Source organism: Papio anubis, chromosome 5, assembly GCF_008728515.1.
Source record: "Papio anubis isolate 15944 chromosome 5, Panubis1.0, whole genome shotgun sequence".
In the NCBI taxonomy this organism is placed as follows: Eukaryota; Metazoa; Chordata; class Mammalia; order Primates; family Cercopithecidae; genus Papio; species Papio anubis.
In genome coordinates, this window is record NC_044980.1 from 33,809,980 (window position 1) to 33,826,435 (window position 16,456).

At 39.0% G+C, this 16,456-nt stretch overlaps 2 protein-coding genes across 4 annotated transcripts in view; one reads left to right on the plus strand and one right to left on the minus strand.

Annotated features, from left to right (window-relative positions):
- RAD1 (RAD1 checkpoint DNA exonuclease) overlaps window positions 1-16,456 on the minus strand; it is a 24,752-nt gene continuing 8,296 nt past the window's right edge. For 2 of the 3 annotated variants that reach the window (XM_009208251.4, XM_021939279.2), the window contains exons 2-6: window positions 9,007-9,261; window positions 7,771-7,879; window positions 5,854-6,112; window positions 3,470-3,568; window positions 1-3,158 (exon numbers count right to left, since the gene is read on the minus strand). In XM_009208251.4, coding sequence (XP_009206515.1) covers window positions 2,981-3,158; window positions 3,470-3,568; window positions 5,854-6,112; window positions 7,771-7,879; window positions 9,007-9,204 — 843 coding nt within the window. In that variant the 5' untranslated portion in view covers window positions 9,205-9,261 and the 3' untranslated portion in view covers window positions 1-2,980. Of the gene's footprint in view, window positions 3,159-3,469; window positions 3,569-5,853; window positions 6,113-7,770; window positions 7,880-9,006; window positions 9,262-9,703; window positions 9,813-16,456 lie in introns of those variants that run through there. The other variant, XM_003899565.5, reaches the window with a different exon arrangement.
- The window catches only part of BRIX1 (biogenesis of ribosomes BRX1), a 10,295-nt gene continuing 3,505 nt past the window's right edge, over window positions 9,667-16,456 (plus strand). Inside the window, exons 1-4 of the mRNA XM_003899564.3 lie at window positions 9,667-10,185; window positions 12,575-12,686; window positions 13,820-13,863; window positions 16,185-16,255. Coding sequence (XP_003899613.2) covers window positions 10,027-10,185; window positions 12,575-12,686; window positions 13,820-13,863; window positions 16,185-16,255 — 386 coding nt within the window. The 5' untranslated portion in view covers window positions 9,667-10,026. The remainder of the gene's footprint in view (window positions 10,186-12,574; window positions 12,687-13,819; window positions 13,864-16,184; window positions 16,256-16,456) is intronic.

Sequence of the window (16,456 nt, forward strand, 5' to 3'; positions counted from 1 at the left end):
TTTCTCAGGACCCAATAGATTTTATTTCAGGTGGGGATAAGGGACAAGCAGTGTGAAGACAGGGAAGGAGAGAAGGAAGTCTCTATGTTCTGAATGATTCCCTACCCCACTGTTGAGAGTGCCACATTCTGCCCTTTTACAATTTTAATTAATTTTTACTGGGACTTTGATAATACCACAGAAACCCTGTGGCTTCCTGTTAAAATGATTGTGTTACAAGCCTTATTTTTATTAGAAAAGTGAAATTTAACAAATATTTTTATTTGTATTATTTTGAAGCATTTCACCAATTCTAGGTGGAAGCACTACATCATTGAATGGGAAATCAACAAATGAAAAATGAAAAAAAAGATTACTTATCCATTCACAGTAAGCACAATTTTACTAGAAAGAGAGATAAACTTCAAAAAGACAGAACTAAAAGTCACATATAAGACTGTGTTCTTCTATATGCTACACATCAATTTGTAGTGGCACCAAAGTGTCGCCTGCTCTGCCTGAGGGAGCACTCCCCCTAGTGGTTTTGCATAGGAAATAAAGTTAAACTTTTATTAAAGTAAAAATGCCTGGGTCAAATACAACACACATAAGGAGGAAATTCTTTATAAAGTAAGTACCTTGATGTTAGGGTGACTTAGAAACAATTCTTAGTCTCTGAATTCTAAATAGCTGAAGACATGCAGCTAAAACAATAATTTTTATTTTAATTTTTCATTGTTTTTGAGACGGAGTCTTGCTCTGTCACCCAGGCTGGAGTGCAAGGGCGCAATCTCGGCTCACTGCAACCCCCGCCTCCCAGGTTCAAGTGATTCTCTTGCCTCAGCCTCTCGAGTAGCTGGAATTACAGACACCCACCACCACACCCGGCTAAGTTTTGTATTTTTAGTAGAGACGGGGGTTTCACCATGTTGGCTAGGCTGATCTCGAGCTCCTGACCTCAGATGACCCACCCGCCACGGCTTCCCAAAGTGCTGGGATTACAGGTGTGAGCCACCACGCCCGGCCTAAAATAATAGTTTTAAATGTGCAAAAATATCCATCCTTACTGAGCTGATTTATATTTGTTTCAAATTCTTTTTAGATTCAACTTTTAAAAATACATTAGGCCAGGCGTGGTGGCTCACACCTGCAATCCCAGCCTTTTGGGAGGCCAAGGCGGGTGGATTGCTTGAGCTCAGGAGTTCAAGATTACCCTAGGCAACATAGTGAAACCCCGTCTCTACAAAAATACAAAAATTAGCAGGGCATGGTGGCATGCACCTATAGTCCTAACTATTTGGGAGGCTGAGATGGGAGGATTGCTTGAGCCTAGGTAGTGAACTGTGATCCTACAACTGTACTCCAGCCTGGGCAACAGAGCAAGATCTTGTCTCCAAAAATAAAAATAAAAAACCTTAGATCAAAATAAATTTAGAGCTAAATCATCAGAATTAAACAGTGACTAATAAGATGCTAACAGAAAATCTGAAATTGGAGATTCTTTCATATAACAAAGTTCCTAAATGCCTATTATGTATTAGGCATGCTGAGATTGAGAGACTTATTAGTTATCAGGTACTGACCCTGGCCACCTCCCAAAATTGTCCATATGCCTGGGAAGCAGTGCCTGCCACTGTGCTGGAGTGGCCTCCTTGCAGCACACTTTGCTGTAATACTCTCCAAACCAATTTTCTCTAACACTATGTGACCTATATTGAGGTAGGGCATTCCAATATATCTTCCAATTTTGGTGAATATCACTGAATGGTTCTCAACAATTAATACTTTGGTACACTTTTATTTGGGGGAGGTGGTGGTCACAATGACTAGCATCAGTGGGTAAGGGCCAGAAAGGCTAAATGAATCCTGCAAAGGGATGACAGTTTTTTATCCTAAAGAACCATCTCACTCAAAAGGCCAATAGTGCCGTCCACGAACGGACACTGAGCTGTTGTCACCTGGTACGGTAACAAAGACAGAAGCTTCACTGTACTCATGTAATTTTTTCTATAGAGAGTAAGTCAGATAATTTTAGTATTGTATTTTATTAAATATATTTATATGCCACAAAAATTATTTTAGTGACAACTACCAGGAAAGTACAAAATCACTTAATAACTGGTTTTCTACATCTTGATTTGTCAAGAAACTCATAGGCAAATGGAAAGTAATAAGTACTGACTGCCGTTACTTACTACAGTGAACAGTTTTGAGAACAAGAAGAAAACCTGTAACACTAAAAATTGCTTTATATCCCGTTAACAGATCTCTTTAAAAGGTCTACTTTAAAAATAAATCACATAAAGAATTGTTCAGACTTGTTTAGTGATGCCTTAACTTCAGAACATTTGCAAGGAAATTACATGTAAAAGCAATTATCTCAATACAATTAAATCCTATTAAAGAAAAAAAGTTTCCTATTAAAGAAAAAAGTTTCCTTTAAACCAGTGGTTCCCAAAATTTAGCATGCATCAGAATCTCCTGAGGGAAGCTTGTTAAAATACAGAATGCTGGCCTCCTCCCCAGAGTTTGCTACAAGTTTGCAGGCCATTCTGATGTTGGTGTGGGCACAACACTTTGAGAACCACCACTTTATGATCTAGTCTCTAGAATTCAAACTAATAAGCAATGCTCATATGCCTTTGCTTTTTCTAATAGTAAATAAAGAAAAGAACATTTCAGGTAGCTGCATCAAACTTTAAGCCTTTAGACTCTTGAAATGTTACATTGACTCACATAACTGTGAGTTCAAAAGACAGAACTAAAGGACAGCCCTTAATAATCTATGACTATATGAAAACATTTATTTACATGCCCTCTACAAAATGTATTTAGAAAACACAGTAACTATTAGGTACACGACCTTGCTCCTATCTTCCCCACAGTGCTTCTTCTCTATAGAAAATCCAATATGAAATTATAAAGAGTACTGTACACAGAATAAGAACTTCATCTGTCATAAATGTACACATAAATATCAGTGAATTGTCATACTCAAGACTCAAGATTCAGGAACTTCTTCATCAGGGCAGCAGTAATATTCCACAAAACATATTTGTCCATCTTCATTTCTAATCATATACTGTAATGAAAGGAAGCCTCTGTTATCTGTCCGAATAGATACCTTACAAGATAGGACTAATGCCTTTGTAGAGGGTTTCAGTAAAGAAATCTTGTATCTGTAGAAAACAAAATAAAAAGCTGTTATATCAACACAGTGAACACTGCTCAGAACTCCCAAGGACAAAAAGTAGCAAAACTAAGAATAAAATCAGGTACTTATCCAATTTGCTAATATTTTCTCTTGATGTTTTTAAAATTCATCCACTGTTAGAACCCTACATCCCCTAGTAAGTCCAGCACTCTACTGTTTATTTTTATAAAATGCTGTGCATTTTAATTAACAGATTGAAAGTGTTTTTATTTAACAGAAATCTGGTATTTAACCTCCTCTTTATCACCAATGGGAACCTCTATATTAAGAACTGACCTGTTGACTTGGGTCTGATTACAATGAAATGCTTCCATCAAATCAGAATCTTTGGGATAGTCAAGGTGGGAACTTCCTGCATTTCCAAAAGTAGATAACCTATAGAAAATGATTACCTCATTTATTCATTGGTCCAAAAATAAACCACATTAGGATCAAAATAAAGGAAACACTTCCTTAAGAAATTCATACTAGTGGAGGAAACAGACATGTACACAAATGCTTACAACACACGATAACAAGTACCATAATAAAGCTCCCACTAGAGTTCCGAGAGTTCAGGGCAACTAATCAACGGCTTTGAAGAAAATCAATTGTAAAAGGAAAAGGGTAGTGGACACTTTAATTTCATTACCCTAATCCTACTCTGAAAATGACTTTTCCTCATCCTTAAGTCAGAAATATATAATGAGAGAGAGAATTGAAGACTGATGGAAGACCTTGATCTAAGTCAACTGTAACCCTTAGGTCTGTTCCTAATCCTACACCGAGGAATTACAGCTTTTCTGTATCTTAGACTGCTCTCAAGGCTATTTCATGGTTTTCCTCACTTGGTAACACCAAAAGTTATTTGTAGACAATTTGTAAGTGTTAATATGCTGATTTAATCTGCAAGAACTTCTGAAGCATTTGCTGCAGGGTTAGCACATTGCTAACTATTATATGAGCATGGTGATAAGATCCAGGTTGGTTTTCTCTAAGCTCCATTTCTGCCCCCCATCTTCCAGGTGTTGGTTTTCCTGGGGTCCATCTTTTCTTTCTTCTAATATAATCTCTCTCTCTGACCCGTCTCATCCATGCCCAGCCATGATGATGGTTCCCAAATCTAAATTTCCAGTCTAAATGGATCTCCTGAGCACCATAACTATGCATCCAGCTACTCCCTAGTGTCACAGGTACTTAAAATTTAACATATCCAGGAAAAAATTTCAACTCCTACCTCCCCTACCATTAAATTGAACATATCCAGGAAAAAATTTCAAGTCCTACCTCCCTACCACCAAATTGTTTCCCATCCTGGAGATGAAAGAGATCATGGTCCATCTAGTTACCCAGGCTGAGAGAGATCACTGAGGAGATCCTCTGAAATATTGTTTAAGTACCTGAAATTTTTCACTTCATTCCACTGCTAAAGTAGGGTGTCCAATTTCCATTTTGGTTAACACTTTTATCGGACCCTGAGCCAAATTCTTAACTCCCCAAAGTCATGAGAAGGGCCTGTGATTCTTTTTCTTTTTTTGAGACAGAGTCTCACTCTGTCACCCAGGCTGGAGTGCAGTGGTGAAATCTCAGCTCACTGCAACATCTGCCTCCTGGGTTCAAGTGACTCTCCCACCTCAGCCTCCCGAGTAGCTGGGATTATAGGCACGCGCCACCACACCCAACTAATTTTTCTACTTTTAGTAGAGACAGGGTTTCACCATGTTGGCCAGGCTGGTCTTGAACTCCTGACCTCAAATGATCCGCCCACTTCAGCCTCCCAAAGTGCTGGGATTACAGGTGTGAGCCACTGCACTTTTACAGCCAGGCCTGTAATTCTTCTAAAGTAGTTACAAAAAGAATACCTTATTCCTTTTATTCCATATGTCTTTAGTGCCTTTATTTAACATTCTGAAATATTTCAAAAAGAGAGTATTTAGATCCTGAAATATTCTGAAAAGAGAATATTTAGATCCTCTCTCTAAATTGCTAGAATCTCTAAACTGAGTCTAACCCTGAACAGACACTTGTGTTAAAGTATCAGGAGCAGCTTTTTTGATATGGTACTCCTGCTGACAACTGCCCTATCTTGGGAAGCCAGCTTTGAGCAATCATCTCTAAATCCTTATATAAGCGTTTCCCAGGTATCTCTGTGTGCTATATTGGTACTTAATGGTTTGCTGTTTCACGTATGTTGGTTTCACCTTGGTTTTAAGCTGTTCTTCCCATAATGCTTAATAAGATGAATAAGCACATGGTAGGTGATCAACAGATACTTGGTGACTGAATGAACCATGTGTAGAAAACATTTTCTTCTGCAACCTGAACTTGAAAAAGATACCATAATAGAAACACCCTTTCAAACACTTAAACCCAATTTTCCTCATGATGTAACCTATCTATGACAGTAAGTAGTAGTACAATGAAAATACCACTCATTTATAAATTAGGGGACTGGGTTTCTCATCTAGATGCCACTACCACCTAAATATGACATAGTGAGTGAATCTTCCTGGGTCTTAAGTTTCTTGAACCATAAAATTATGAGGTAACAGTACAAGCTGTCTAAAGTTGTGAAAACTCTAAAAATGTGGATAATAATAATTTTGCACCCTAAGCAAATGTCTAAGTGGGAAGATGGGAGTACAGACCACATTAACTATAACTGCACTGCTCTCAAGTACCTGAAATAAGGCTTGTCAGGAGACATGGTAATTTGTAGGACTTCACTCGTCATATCCAATTCAGAAAATGCTTCACGGAGCCCCTCTGACTGCAGAATAATTTTATTAATAACATTGGTGCTGCAGAAATCAAAATCCAAGGTCTCCTCAGGTTCCTGCGTATTGATTTTGCAGACTGTTACCACTCCTCCTTCTTCCAGAAACAGCATCAAAGGGTAACCATAACCTTGGTAACACATCCGAAGTGCAGTTAAAGTCCCTGCAATGGAAAGAAGTCATACTTGGCGTTAGCTTTATAGCTCTGGGTTCAGCTTCTCCTCGAAATGATACATCAAATTTCTCAAGAATAATTTATTCCGTCCAATTTCTCACATACATGTATTTCCTCATAAAAAGGGATTACATCTTCCCTGATGACAGTTGTGTGTAGACAATTCCAAAAATACAAGAAAACTGGGAACCAGAATAAAATGTAACATAATTCTTTGGAATCATTTTCAGGTTGTCATAAACACCTCAGAAGTAGCTTGTTGATTTTACATCCCATAAAATTTCAGAATAGAGAATCTATATGGATCAACACAGCAAGTAACTAAATTGCTGCAGAACAGGGTATGCTATTCCTTGAAGGTTCAATGTGTGTAACAGTGGATTGCTATCATCTGTACTGTAACGTCAGTGTACTCACTATGACAAGGATCCTTCTAACTTTTCCAACTGGGAGATATTTATATTTCCTCACATTTTAAAATCAAACTGAGAGAAAAAGAGGGTTGTTAATGGTGGTGTAAATTTTAACACTGCAAGCCACTAGCGGCAAGGAGGACTATGACAGGATATTCAAAGTCCTTCTCCTTGCTGGACTGAGAGCCACAGTGAGGAATGGAACATGACAGATGCTTTTACGAAAAACCAGCTGGAGAACACTGTCATTAGAAAATGTATAATTCAACAGTGGAACTGTCTGTGGAAAGTTAAAATACACTTTTCTGGAGAACTATATTGAATTTTTCCTAGCTAATCTCCAGGTTGCTTTCCTATGAAATAAAATTCTGGGGATTCCTTACAGTTTTATACCTACAGCAATTGAATTTCACCATTCTTAAAAATAATTCCCTTAACAAATAAAAAAATATACATTTTAAAGAAAATCATTTGGCAGCCGGGCACGGTGGCTCGTGCCTGTAATCCCAGCACTTCAGGAGTCTGAGGCGGGCAGATCACCTGAGGTCTGGAGTTTGAGACCAGCCTGGCTAACATGGTGAAATCTCATCTCTACTAAAAATACAAAAAAGTAGCCGGGCATGGTGGCACGTGCCTGTAATCCCAGCTACTTGGGAGGCTGAGGCAGGAGAAGCGCTTGAACCTGGGAGGCAGAGGTTGCAGTAAGCCGAGATTCTGCCATTGTACTCCAGCTTGGGCAACAAGAAAGAAACTCCGTCTCAAAAACACCAAAAAATCATTTATCAAAATAGACATAACTTATAAAATATGGCTTAAAAGAAACAAATTTTGAACACAGTAAACTAGGAGTCAGGAGAACTGGCTTTCGTTTTTCTCTGCCACTAACTAGCTGAGTAATTCTGGACAAGTTAGGGAAGAGAAGCAATTAAAACATTTCACAATGTTAAAGATATTAAAGACATGTCCAAAGTATTCTTTTGGCCAGTTCAAATTTAAAATCCCTCAAAGCCTTGTAAATTAAAAAAAGATGAATGTAAATACTTTTACAAATATGAAAGAACTATAAACATACTTGCAATTAACATTGTGAAATGTTAGAACCCATGACTGTGGCCACCGAAAAATGAATTGGCATTAGCTTTCTGAACAAATGTTTATATTCCAAATAACTTCCTGTATTTTTCTGACCACTGTATATAACACTTTTATGTCTTTATACTGATAATAGTTTACCTGGCATAGGACTTGATCCAAAAATAGACAAACAGTCTAAAAGGACAGTTAAATTAATTCGAAAAGTAACAGACTCTTCCTGAACTTTAAATTCCTGAAATATTCCAGCCTACGGAAAAAGTAAAAATGAAAATTGTTATGTAAAAGAATGAAAATATACAAGGTCCTAGATTTCACTTTATATGTTTAAAAAATACAATACTGTGCTAATCCCATGAGAATAATTTCTGATTAGCAATCAAAACATCTTAGAGACATCCTTTGAAGCATCCTTATATCCATTCCTGGATCTAAAACTATCCCTCTGGGACTCTCCCTTATCCCGTTTTTGTGCGTATCACTACTGCTAAGGTCACTTGGAAAACAGACGGATGACTTGATAATGCATGAGCAATATTAGTTACAACTTTTATTATTATTTTTTATTGATTCGGGGGTCTCACTATGGTTACTCAGGCTGGTCTTTAATGCCTGAGTTCAAGCGATCTTCGTGCCTCAGCCTCAGTCTCCTGAGCAGCTGGAAATACAGGTGTGAGCCACTATACCATGTCGCCGCACAAGGACAAGAACCATGTCTTATTTACCTCTCTATCCCTGAGGTCATGCTGTGCACTTACATGTTAAAAAAAATGCTTAGTTGAATTTGCAATCCTATCTGAACCATACAAATATTACTTTGGAAGAACAAAAATTCTATTACAACCGGTAAAGGGAAAAAATACTCTTTAGTAACAGCAAGGTGGTAGTATCGCAGTGGTAAAAAGAGCAGATATTCTGGAAACAAATGTTCAGGGTTCTTATCCCAATTCAGCCACTTACCAGCTGTGGGACTGTTGGCAAATCACTTAAAATTGTGCCTCGTTTCCACATATATAAAACGGGAATAACAACAGAACCTGCCTTATAGGATTATTGTTAAAATTAAATAAGTTAAACACTAAGAAGACTGTAGCCTAGCCGATAGTCTAGTTTAATAAACTTTAGTCATTACTAACCATTATCTCTGTAAAACAAGATGGGAAAAGAATTTGTTACCGGGAGAGAAAAAAAAAATTCAAGTAATGACGTTTGTTCTCTAACTTAAGACTATTAAGTTATTTATCTATTATTTATTATGACTATTGACTATTAAGTTATTATGCGTATTAAGTTATTATGTCTACTAAAACCTTCGGATTTCATTAAATTGCATTTAGAATATCTATGGCACAGGCTTAAAGGCGCCTACTTCCGTACCTGAATAAAAGCATTTGCTTGCACACACTTTGCATTTTCCACTGTTACTTTGATACCATTTTTAGTTGCGAAACACGTGGCATGCTCTCGGAAATGAATAGCTTTCAAAATAGTGGAGAGATTCCTAACGTTGTCAAGGCTGGCCACAAGGCTGTACTGATCATCCTCATCTTGGATCTGCTGGGTCAGAAGGGGCATAGTCCACTGCGCATTCCGCCCGGAGGGAAATGCTCCTGGGGCCAACACCTGAAGGGACTGGACAATAAAACTCACATCAGTGCAGGCGAGGTCTGGCGAGCTCCACCTGCGCTGAGAGGTGGACGGGGGCTGGGCGGCTGAACTCAGCTGACCAGGCCGAACCCCACCTATGTCACTTAATTGTCTTTGTAATTTTGCGGGAAAATTAAGTTACGATATCCTCGTCTCTGTAAGAGGACAATAACGTGAAAAGTTGTGAAGAATGAAGACACGCAACTGACACGGTATCTCCGCTTGGGGCCAGCTTCTCCCGGCCAAACAAACAAGAGTTATGAATCCGACCGCGGCACCAGCCTCGCTTCCCACAGAACAGGCGATGGGGGGAGCGCCCAGAGTGTCCAGAAGATCCCCCAAGAGTCCCAGACAAGCCCATTCACCAGCCCGCCCGCGGGACAGCATCGCTTATTAGTCTCGGGGTCCCCGAGTGCGGACACCCTACCTTTGCGGTGGGGTCTGGACGCCCGAGAGACCTTCCCAGGAAAGTCCCTGAGGAGGAGCTAGACAGCTCTGAGAAATCGCGTAGGAAGTGGAGCCGGTCCCGCCACTCTTCAGACCTGCCCTCCACTTCCGCCACCGTCACCACAGAGCTGAAGGAGGCCTAGAGAGCCGCGCGTGCAGCGCCGCTGAGACCGGAAGGAGACACCGCAGACCTGGAGGACAACCGCGTAGCTGAGCGCTTAGAGCCACCGAACCATAGAGATCGGAAAGAGGAGCGAGAGGCAACGCCGGAAAACAGGCCAAGAGCGCAGGCAGTAAGGCAAGATGGCGGCAACCAAGAGGAAACGGCGTGGAGGCTTGGCAGTGCAGGCGAAGAAGCCAAAACGAAACGAAAAAGATGCCGCGCCGCCAACTAAGCGGCACACCACCGCAGAGGAGGTGGAGGAAGAAGAGAGGGACCGGATCCCAGGCCCCGTTTGCAAGGTAGAAGGGGATGCCCCCGGGCTACACCGGCGGCGGCGGCTCTGTGCGCCTTTTCTTGGGTTACTTACTTGACTACAGCTCTGCTAATTTCAGAGTAGCCAGAGTGTTAACGGTAGGTCGATTTTAGCAATTCTCCCAGCCAGACTGGGCACCGAGTTTTCAGCTAATCCTTGTGCACGTGTCCGCCCTCCTGGAGGCGGCGGGTTTTAAAATCTTTACCCGGCCCACGGGAAAGCGACTTACAGGGTGCTCAGATCTAGCGTTTTGTCTTCGTAGTTGTTTTGTTTTGTTTTGTTTTTTAAATATTTTTTAAAAGTAGGGCTTTTTCTTGGCTATTTCTCGCTGTTGAGTATTTCTTCCAGTGATTAGTATGCCCATATACTGCCATAGTCAGCCACTCTCAGTCAGGGATCCTACAGTTTGTTAGGTGAGCCTTTAAAAAGTTGTTGCCCTTAGGACTGTGACTCTGATTTATTAACCAGTTTTCAACTCAAGGGATAATGAAAAATAGGCCAGGTACTATGAGCTTTACTTGTATTCAACAGACATTGAATGTGCCATGCATTTTACCAAGTTAGGCATCCTTTGGGTTTGAGATTGGAAAGGTGACTAGCATGTGACCCCTTCCTCCTGAAATGTTGGAGTTTAGGAGGAAACTTAAGAATTCAAATAAGTTGATGGTTTTTATTCAAAAGAAGTGCACGTTAGTTGGAATTAGCTAGATTTCATTCAACTGAGAACTCATCTTAAGCTAGACAGAATACTGTGAAGGCAAGGATTATCTTTGACATTAATTTCTGCGTCCTCCGCACTTAGCAGAGTAGTCTAGCACGCAGTAGGTGTTAAGTCAATGACCCCGTGTGGTGTGATGGCAAGCTCTAGGAAAGGAGTGTGAGCTCTGAGGAATAAAAGATAAGTGTAAATTCTAGCCCCGCTCTTTTCTGACCTGCAGATTGGGGCCAGGGATGGGGGGAGAGAATATTTACTTTTTATGAAAAATAAGCTGGGCTTGTACACTTCCAATAAATGTTAGTGTTCTCACTCTTCCCTTAAGGAGCTAGATAGTATCCATAATCTGAGCCATACTTTGATACATTCTATGGAAATGCAAGAGATAGAGATTACGTTTACCCTAGTATAATAAGATAAAGAATCATGAAGGATTTAGTCTTTAAGCTGCATATCAGAAGAAGTGTAGAATTTTGACATTCAAAAGAGTTTGAAGTAGGGAAATGCTGAAAAATGTAAAAAATAGAGCCAGATTGGATTGCATTAGGCTTCATTTGGGGCAATAATGATGTAAAAATGAAAATGTATTTTACAATTCAGTGTCGAAGCTATGTCGTTTGAACTTTGTTTAGAAAACTTTGGGAAGTAAGGATGTGACTGAAGTATTACTTTAAAAATGGCCGGGCGCGGTGGCTCACGCCTGTAATCCCAGCACTTTGGGAGGCCAAGGAGGGTGGATCACTAGGTCAGGAGTTCAAGACCAGCCTGGCCAAGATGGTGAAACCCTGTCTCTACTAAAACTACAAAAAAAAAATCAGCCAGGTGCAGTGGTGGGCACCCATAACCCCAGCTACTCAGGAGGCTGAGGCAGGAGAGTCGTTTGAACCCGGGAGGTGGAGATTGCACCACTGCCCTCCAGCCTGGGTGACAGAGTGAGACTCCATCTCAAAAAAAAAAAAAGAGTAAACTTGAAAGAGCTAGTCAACCATATCCGTTGGAGGTGTTCTTCATGTCTGAGAAAGTTAGCCATTTAGGAGTTTTGCAGTTAATATAAGACTCTAAGTGCAGTGTGAATAAGAAAGGATTAAGAATTGTGAGAAATTATTATGAGACCTCTGCATGGAGAGCACAGAAATAAAAGAGGGCTAAGAAAGAACTTTCAGGGTTGGGAGGAGGAATTGGAGAGATTGAAGATGAAAAACAAGAAACCAAGGAGGGCATTTCTGGGTGGCATATGTGGTCAGTGAATGTTGGTGAGAGATGAAATTAAAGGAGTCAGGATGGTTTGACTTGCTACCTGGAAGCTCTTAAAAAACAAACAGGGCCAGGTGCAGTGGTTCTCACCTATAATCCCAGCACTTTGGGAGGCCAAGCCGCTTGAGCCCAGGTGTTGGAGACCAGCCTGGGCAACATAGGGAGACTCCTGTCTCTACAAAAAAAAAAAAATACTAACTGGGCATGGTGGCACATGTCTGTAGTATCCAGCTACTGCAGATGCTGAGGTGGGAGGATCACTTGAGCCCAGGAACTTGAAACTGCAGTGAGCTGTGAGCATGCATCACTGCACTTCAGTCTGGACAACAGTGTGAGACCCTGTCACAAAACAAGGTCAGTTCAGTATGAGATTTTAAAATCTTTTTAACATTTTCTTTTTCTTTAGGGCAAGTGGAAAAATAAGGAACGGATTCTCATCTTTTCTTCCAGAGGAATAAATTTCAGGACAAGACATTTAATGCAGGACTTGAGAATGTTGATGCCTCATTCTAAAGCAGGTGCCTTTGTATCATATACTTTAGAAATTTCTGTCTATAAACTTAGCTATTTTTATGTTTTCACTTATTTTATATATTCTTCATTTGTTCAGTGTTTTCACGAAAAAAACACAATACCTTTTATCTTTTCAAGTGCCACAATTTTTCTAGTTAACATTTTGTAAGAAATTCTTTAGACTTCATTAGGTAGTTTCTTTACTTTTTAAAACAGATGTCCTAATATTATTGAAACATTTCTTGAAAGTCCAGGAATGCCTTCACTGTAATGTTTCTAAAGGTCCTGAGATAGGTGGGATGGTTTGTCCTAAGTGCTAAGGACTGCCATGTGTTGCTTTTTGGGCTTTTTTTTTTTTTTTTTTTTTTTAACTGTTTTTGTTGAAAAATGTACCTGGGATAGAATTTGAAGCACCTTTTAAGTTGGAGTTGAAAAAAGTAAAGTAAATTAGCCAGGTGTGGGACCACTTGCCTGCAGTCCCAGCTACACAGGAGTCTCAAGCAGGAGGATGGCTTGAGCCCAGGAGGTCAAGGCTGCCATGAGCCATGATTGTGCCACTACACTTCAGCCTGGGCAAGGAGCAAGACCCTGTCTCAAAAAAAAAAAAAAAATCGTTTAGAACAGTGGAGTGGCAATGCATCATGTTTGTGCTTATGTTGAGAGGTGTTTTGGGGTTTTTTTGTTTTTTTTTTAATTTTAAAAATTTTAACTTTTTTTTAGGTTCAAGGAGTATATGTGCAGATTTGTTACACAGGCATGAAGTCAGTTTTCTTTGACATCTGTGATTAACAAGTGAAAGATATCTTCATTGAAACTGGTTTCCTTTAACATAGTCTTTGGTTTGTGAGAATTTTCCCATTTTTGAAAAGGATTCCTAAAATACCTAAATACTGAGAAACACTGCTTACACTATAATTTCTAATTCTTACAGACTCTATTTTATTTTCTTTACATTTACAAAGAGTCAAGATTTTTTAAGCGATTGTTTTCAGGTCTTGTTTTGAAAATTAATAATAAAATCTCCTTTAAACTGAAGAGTGTAAAAACACTTATTTTTTAGATAGCATATGTGGTTTGATTGAAATAACTTTGAAATCACCTTTAATTTACTTGCTTTGTCTTTTTTTTCTTTTTCTAGATACTAAAATGGATCGTAAGGATAAGCTATTTGTGATTAACGAGGTAATTTTAGAAAGTAATTGCAATAAAATATTTTAAAAACATTAACAGTGGCTCATTTCAAAAATAAGTCATTCAGAGACTTTAAAAATTGTTTTGTAAAAACTATTCAGACACGTTTTATTAACTCTTCAATGACTGCTCTTCCAGATTTTTCTCCTACAGTTTAATGCTTCAGTCATGTCTGTTTGTTTTGTCTGAACAAGCATATTGACCCCGTAGTGTCTAGTATTATGCTAAATCCATAGTAGGTACTCAAAAAATGATCAGTCAGCATATATAAAGTAAAATAAGAAGTCCATTAAACATATCTATATATGTAGAAACCCCACATGATAAAAAGTGTTTTGCCAGTATTAAAAGTGATTTGTGTGGAACTGCTCTTAAGGTATTACAAACTAGGAATAGGTTACATTTTCAAAGTATACTACACTTATGTATATTTTTTTAACCTCTGGAAGCACAGAACATGAATTTACATTTTAAAGCAAAATTTTCAAAACTTAGAAGAATTAGGATCATTTTTTTACTATTAGCCTTCTTGAGAGCACAAATTTTTGAACCTCTGCTATAATAGGCTATAATACCACATCATTCTATGTGTTGCAGAAACTGTGTTTAACAGAGCAATGTCCCTGTCATTATGGAACTTACATTCTAATGGAGACAGGCCATAAACGAGGTTTATAATTTCAAGTAAAGATAGGAGAAATGAAGCAGGTTATAGGTTTTCAGCAGCTGAGACTAGACCGGTAAAACCTGTTCAAAGGGATGATGTTTAACTTAATATTTGAGCAGAGATTTAATGAAGGAGAAATATGGTAAAAGACCATCTAGGAAAAGAAAATGGCAACTACAAAGGCCCAGAAGTGGCACAAGCTTCCCATTTTTGTGTTTATTCTAAGACCAATAAGAAACAAAAGCATTGGACCTAAGTTTTTTTTTTTTTTAAGTTGTCAGGGTTTGTTTATTTGTTTAACTGGTTTTGGAGACAAAGTCTCACTCTTACCCAGGCTGGAGTGAAGTGGCATGATCTCAACTCACTGCAGCCTCTGCTTCCTGGGTTTAAGCAATTCTCCTGTGTCAGCCTCCCAAGTAGCTGGGACTACAGGCACACGCCACTATGCCCAGCTAATTTTTTTGTATTTTTAGTGGAGATGGGGCTTTGCCGGGTTGCTCAGGCAATTCACCCACCTCGGCCTCCCAAAGCCACCTGCCTTGGCCTCCCAAAGTGCTAGGGTTACAGGCATGAACCTCATCCACCCATAAGTTGTTAGGTTTAAAGTCTTAAATAGTTTGGAGTTTATGAGTACTATATTAATTAGGGTTTATGAATACTACAGTAATACAAGACTTCACTCCTGTAATGTTTTTATATCTTCTCAAGTGTGACTTTTGTAAGCCTTGAAGACATTGAAGTTTAATTTGAAATAGGTTTTATATTCTTAGGCTTTTTACCCAATCCCTTAATGACTTTATAGAACCAAATCACCAGAAATGGTAGTATAAATGAAGAACAACTTAAGTTTTGTAATCTTAATATCAAAAAGCTAAAAAGTTAAAAACCAAAATAATCATTAAAAAGGATGTTTTTAGTTCTGTAAGGACTGGATTTTCATAAGATTGGCTAAGAAGATTGATTATGAAGGATCAACATAAGATTAGTTGTGGTATTCCTTATCTATTTTTAGTCTTTGTAGTTTGTACATGGGACTATGGGCAGAAGAGGTTCCTGGCCAGGCGTTGTGGCTCACGCCTGTAATCCCAGCACTTTGGGAGGCCAAGGCAGGCAGATCACCCGAGGTCAGGAGTTCAAGACCAGCCTGACCAACATGGAGAAACCCCATCTCTACTAAAAATACAAAATTAGCAGGGCGTGATGGCGCATGCCTGTAATCCCAGCTACTCTGGAGGCTGAAGCAGGAGAATCATTTGAACCTGAGAGGTGGAGGTTGCGGTAAGCCAAGATCGTGCCATTGCACTCCAGCCTGGGCAACAAGAGCGAAACTCCATCTCAAAAAAAAAAAAAAAAAGGAGGGGGGAGGTTTCCAGTAATCAGAAGTGAGACCATTTTAGATGCTAGGCCCAAAAATATGATAGATAATTTCATCCAAGATACGGGCAGAGCATCTAGTTTACCTTGTGTAGAATACCTAGAAGGAACTTAAAGGTTCCTTCTGTGAATAAATAAATGTTTTGGTCTTTGTAGCCTATTAGCCTGGTTAGGTGTTTTTGAGATAATCTAAATGATATTAATCACATATAATTACTTTAGTTCTCACTTATATTATCTACTTCATTTTCCTATACTTTGCTTCCTTTAGGTTTGTGAAATGAAGAACTGTAATAAATGCATCTATTTTGAAGCTAAGAAAAAACAAGATCTCTATATGTGGTAAGAGAATGTATTAAGATATTGGTTAAACTCCTTTATTTAAGTGGATTTGTTCTTTGTACCTTTTATGTTATAGACTCCTAGTCTTTCACGTTAAGAGGTTGAGAATGAATAAAACTTTTTTGATTTCACAAAACTTGATACCTTTAAAGAAAATTAAATATATGAATATAAGCATATTATTTATGGTGAATAGGTGGT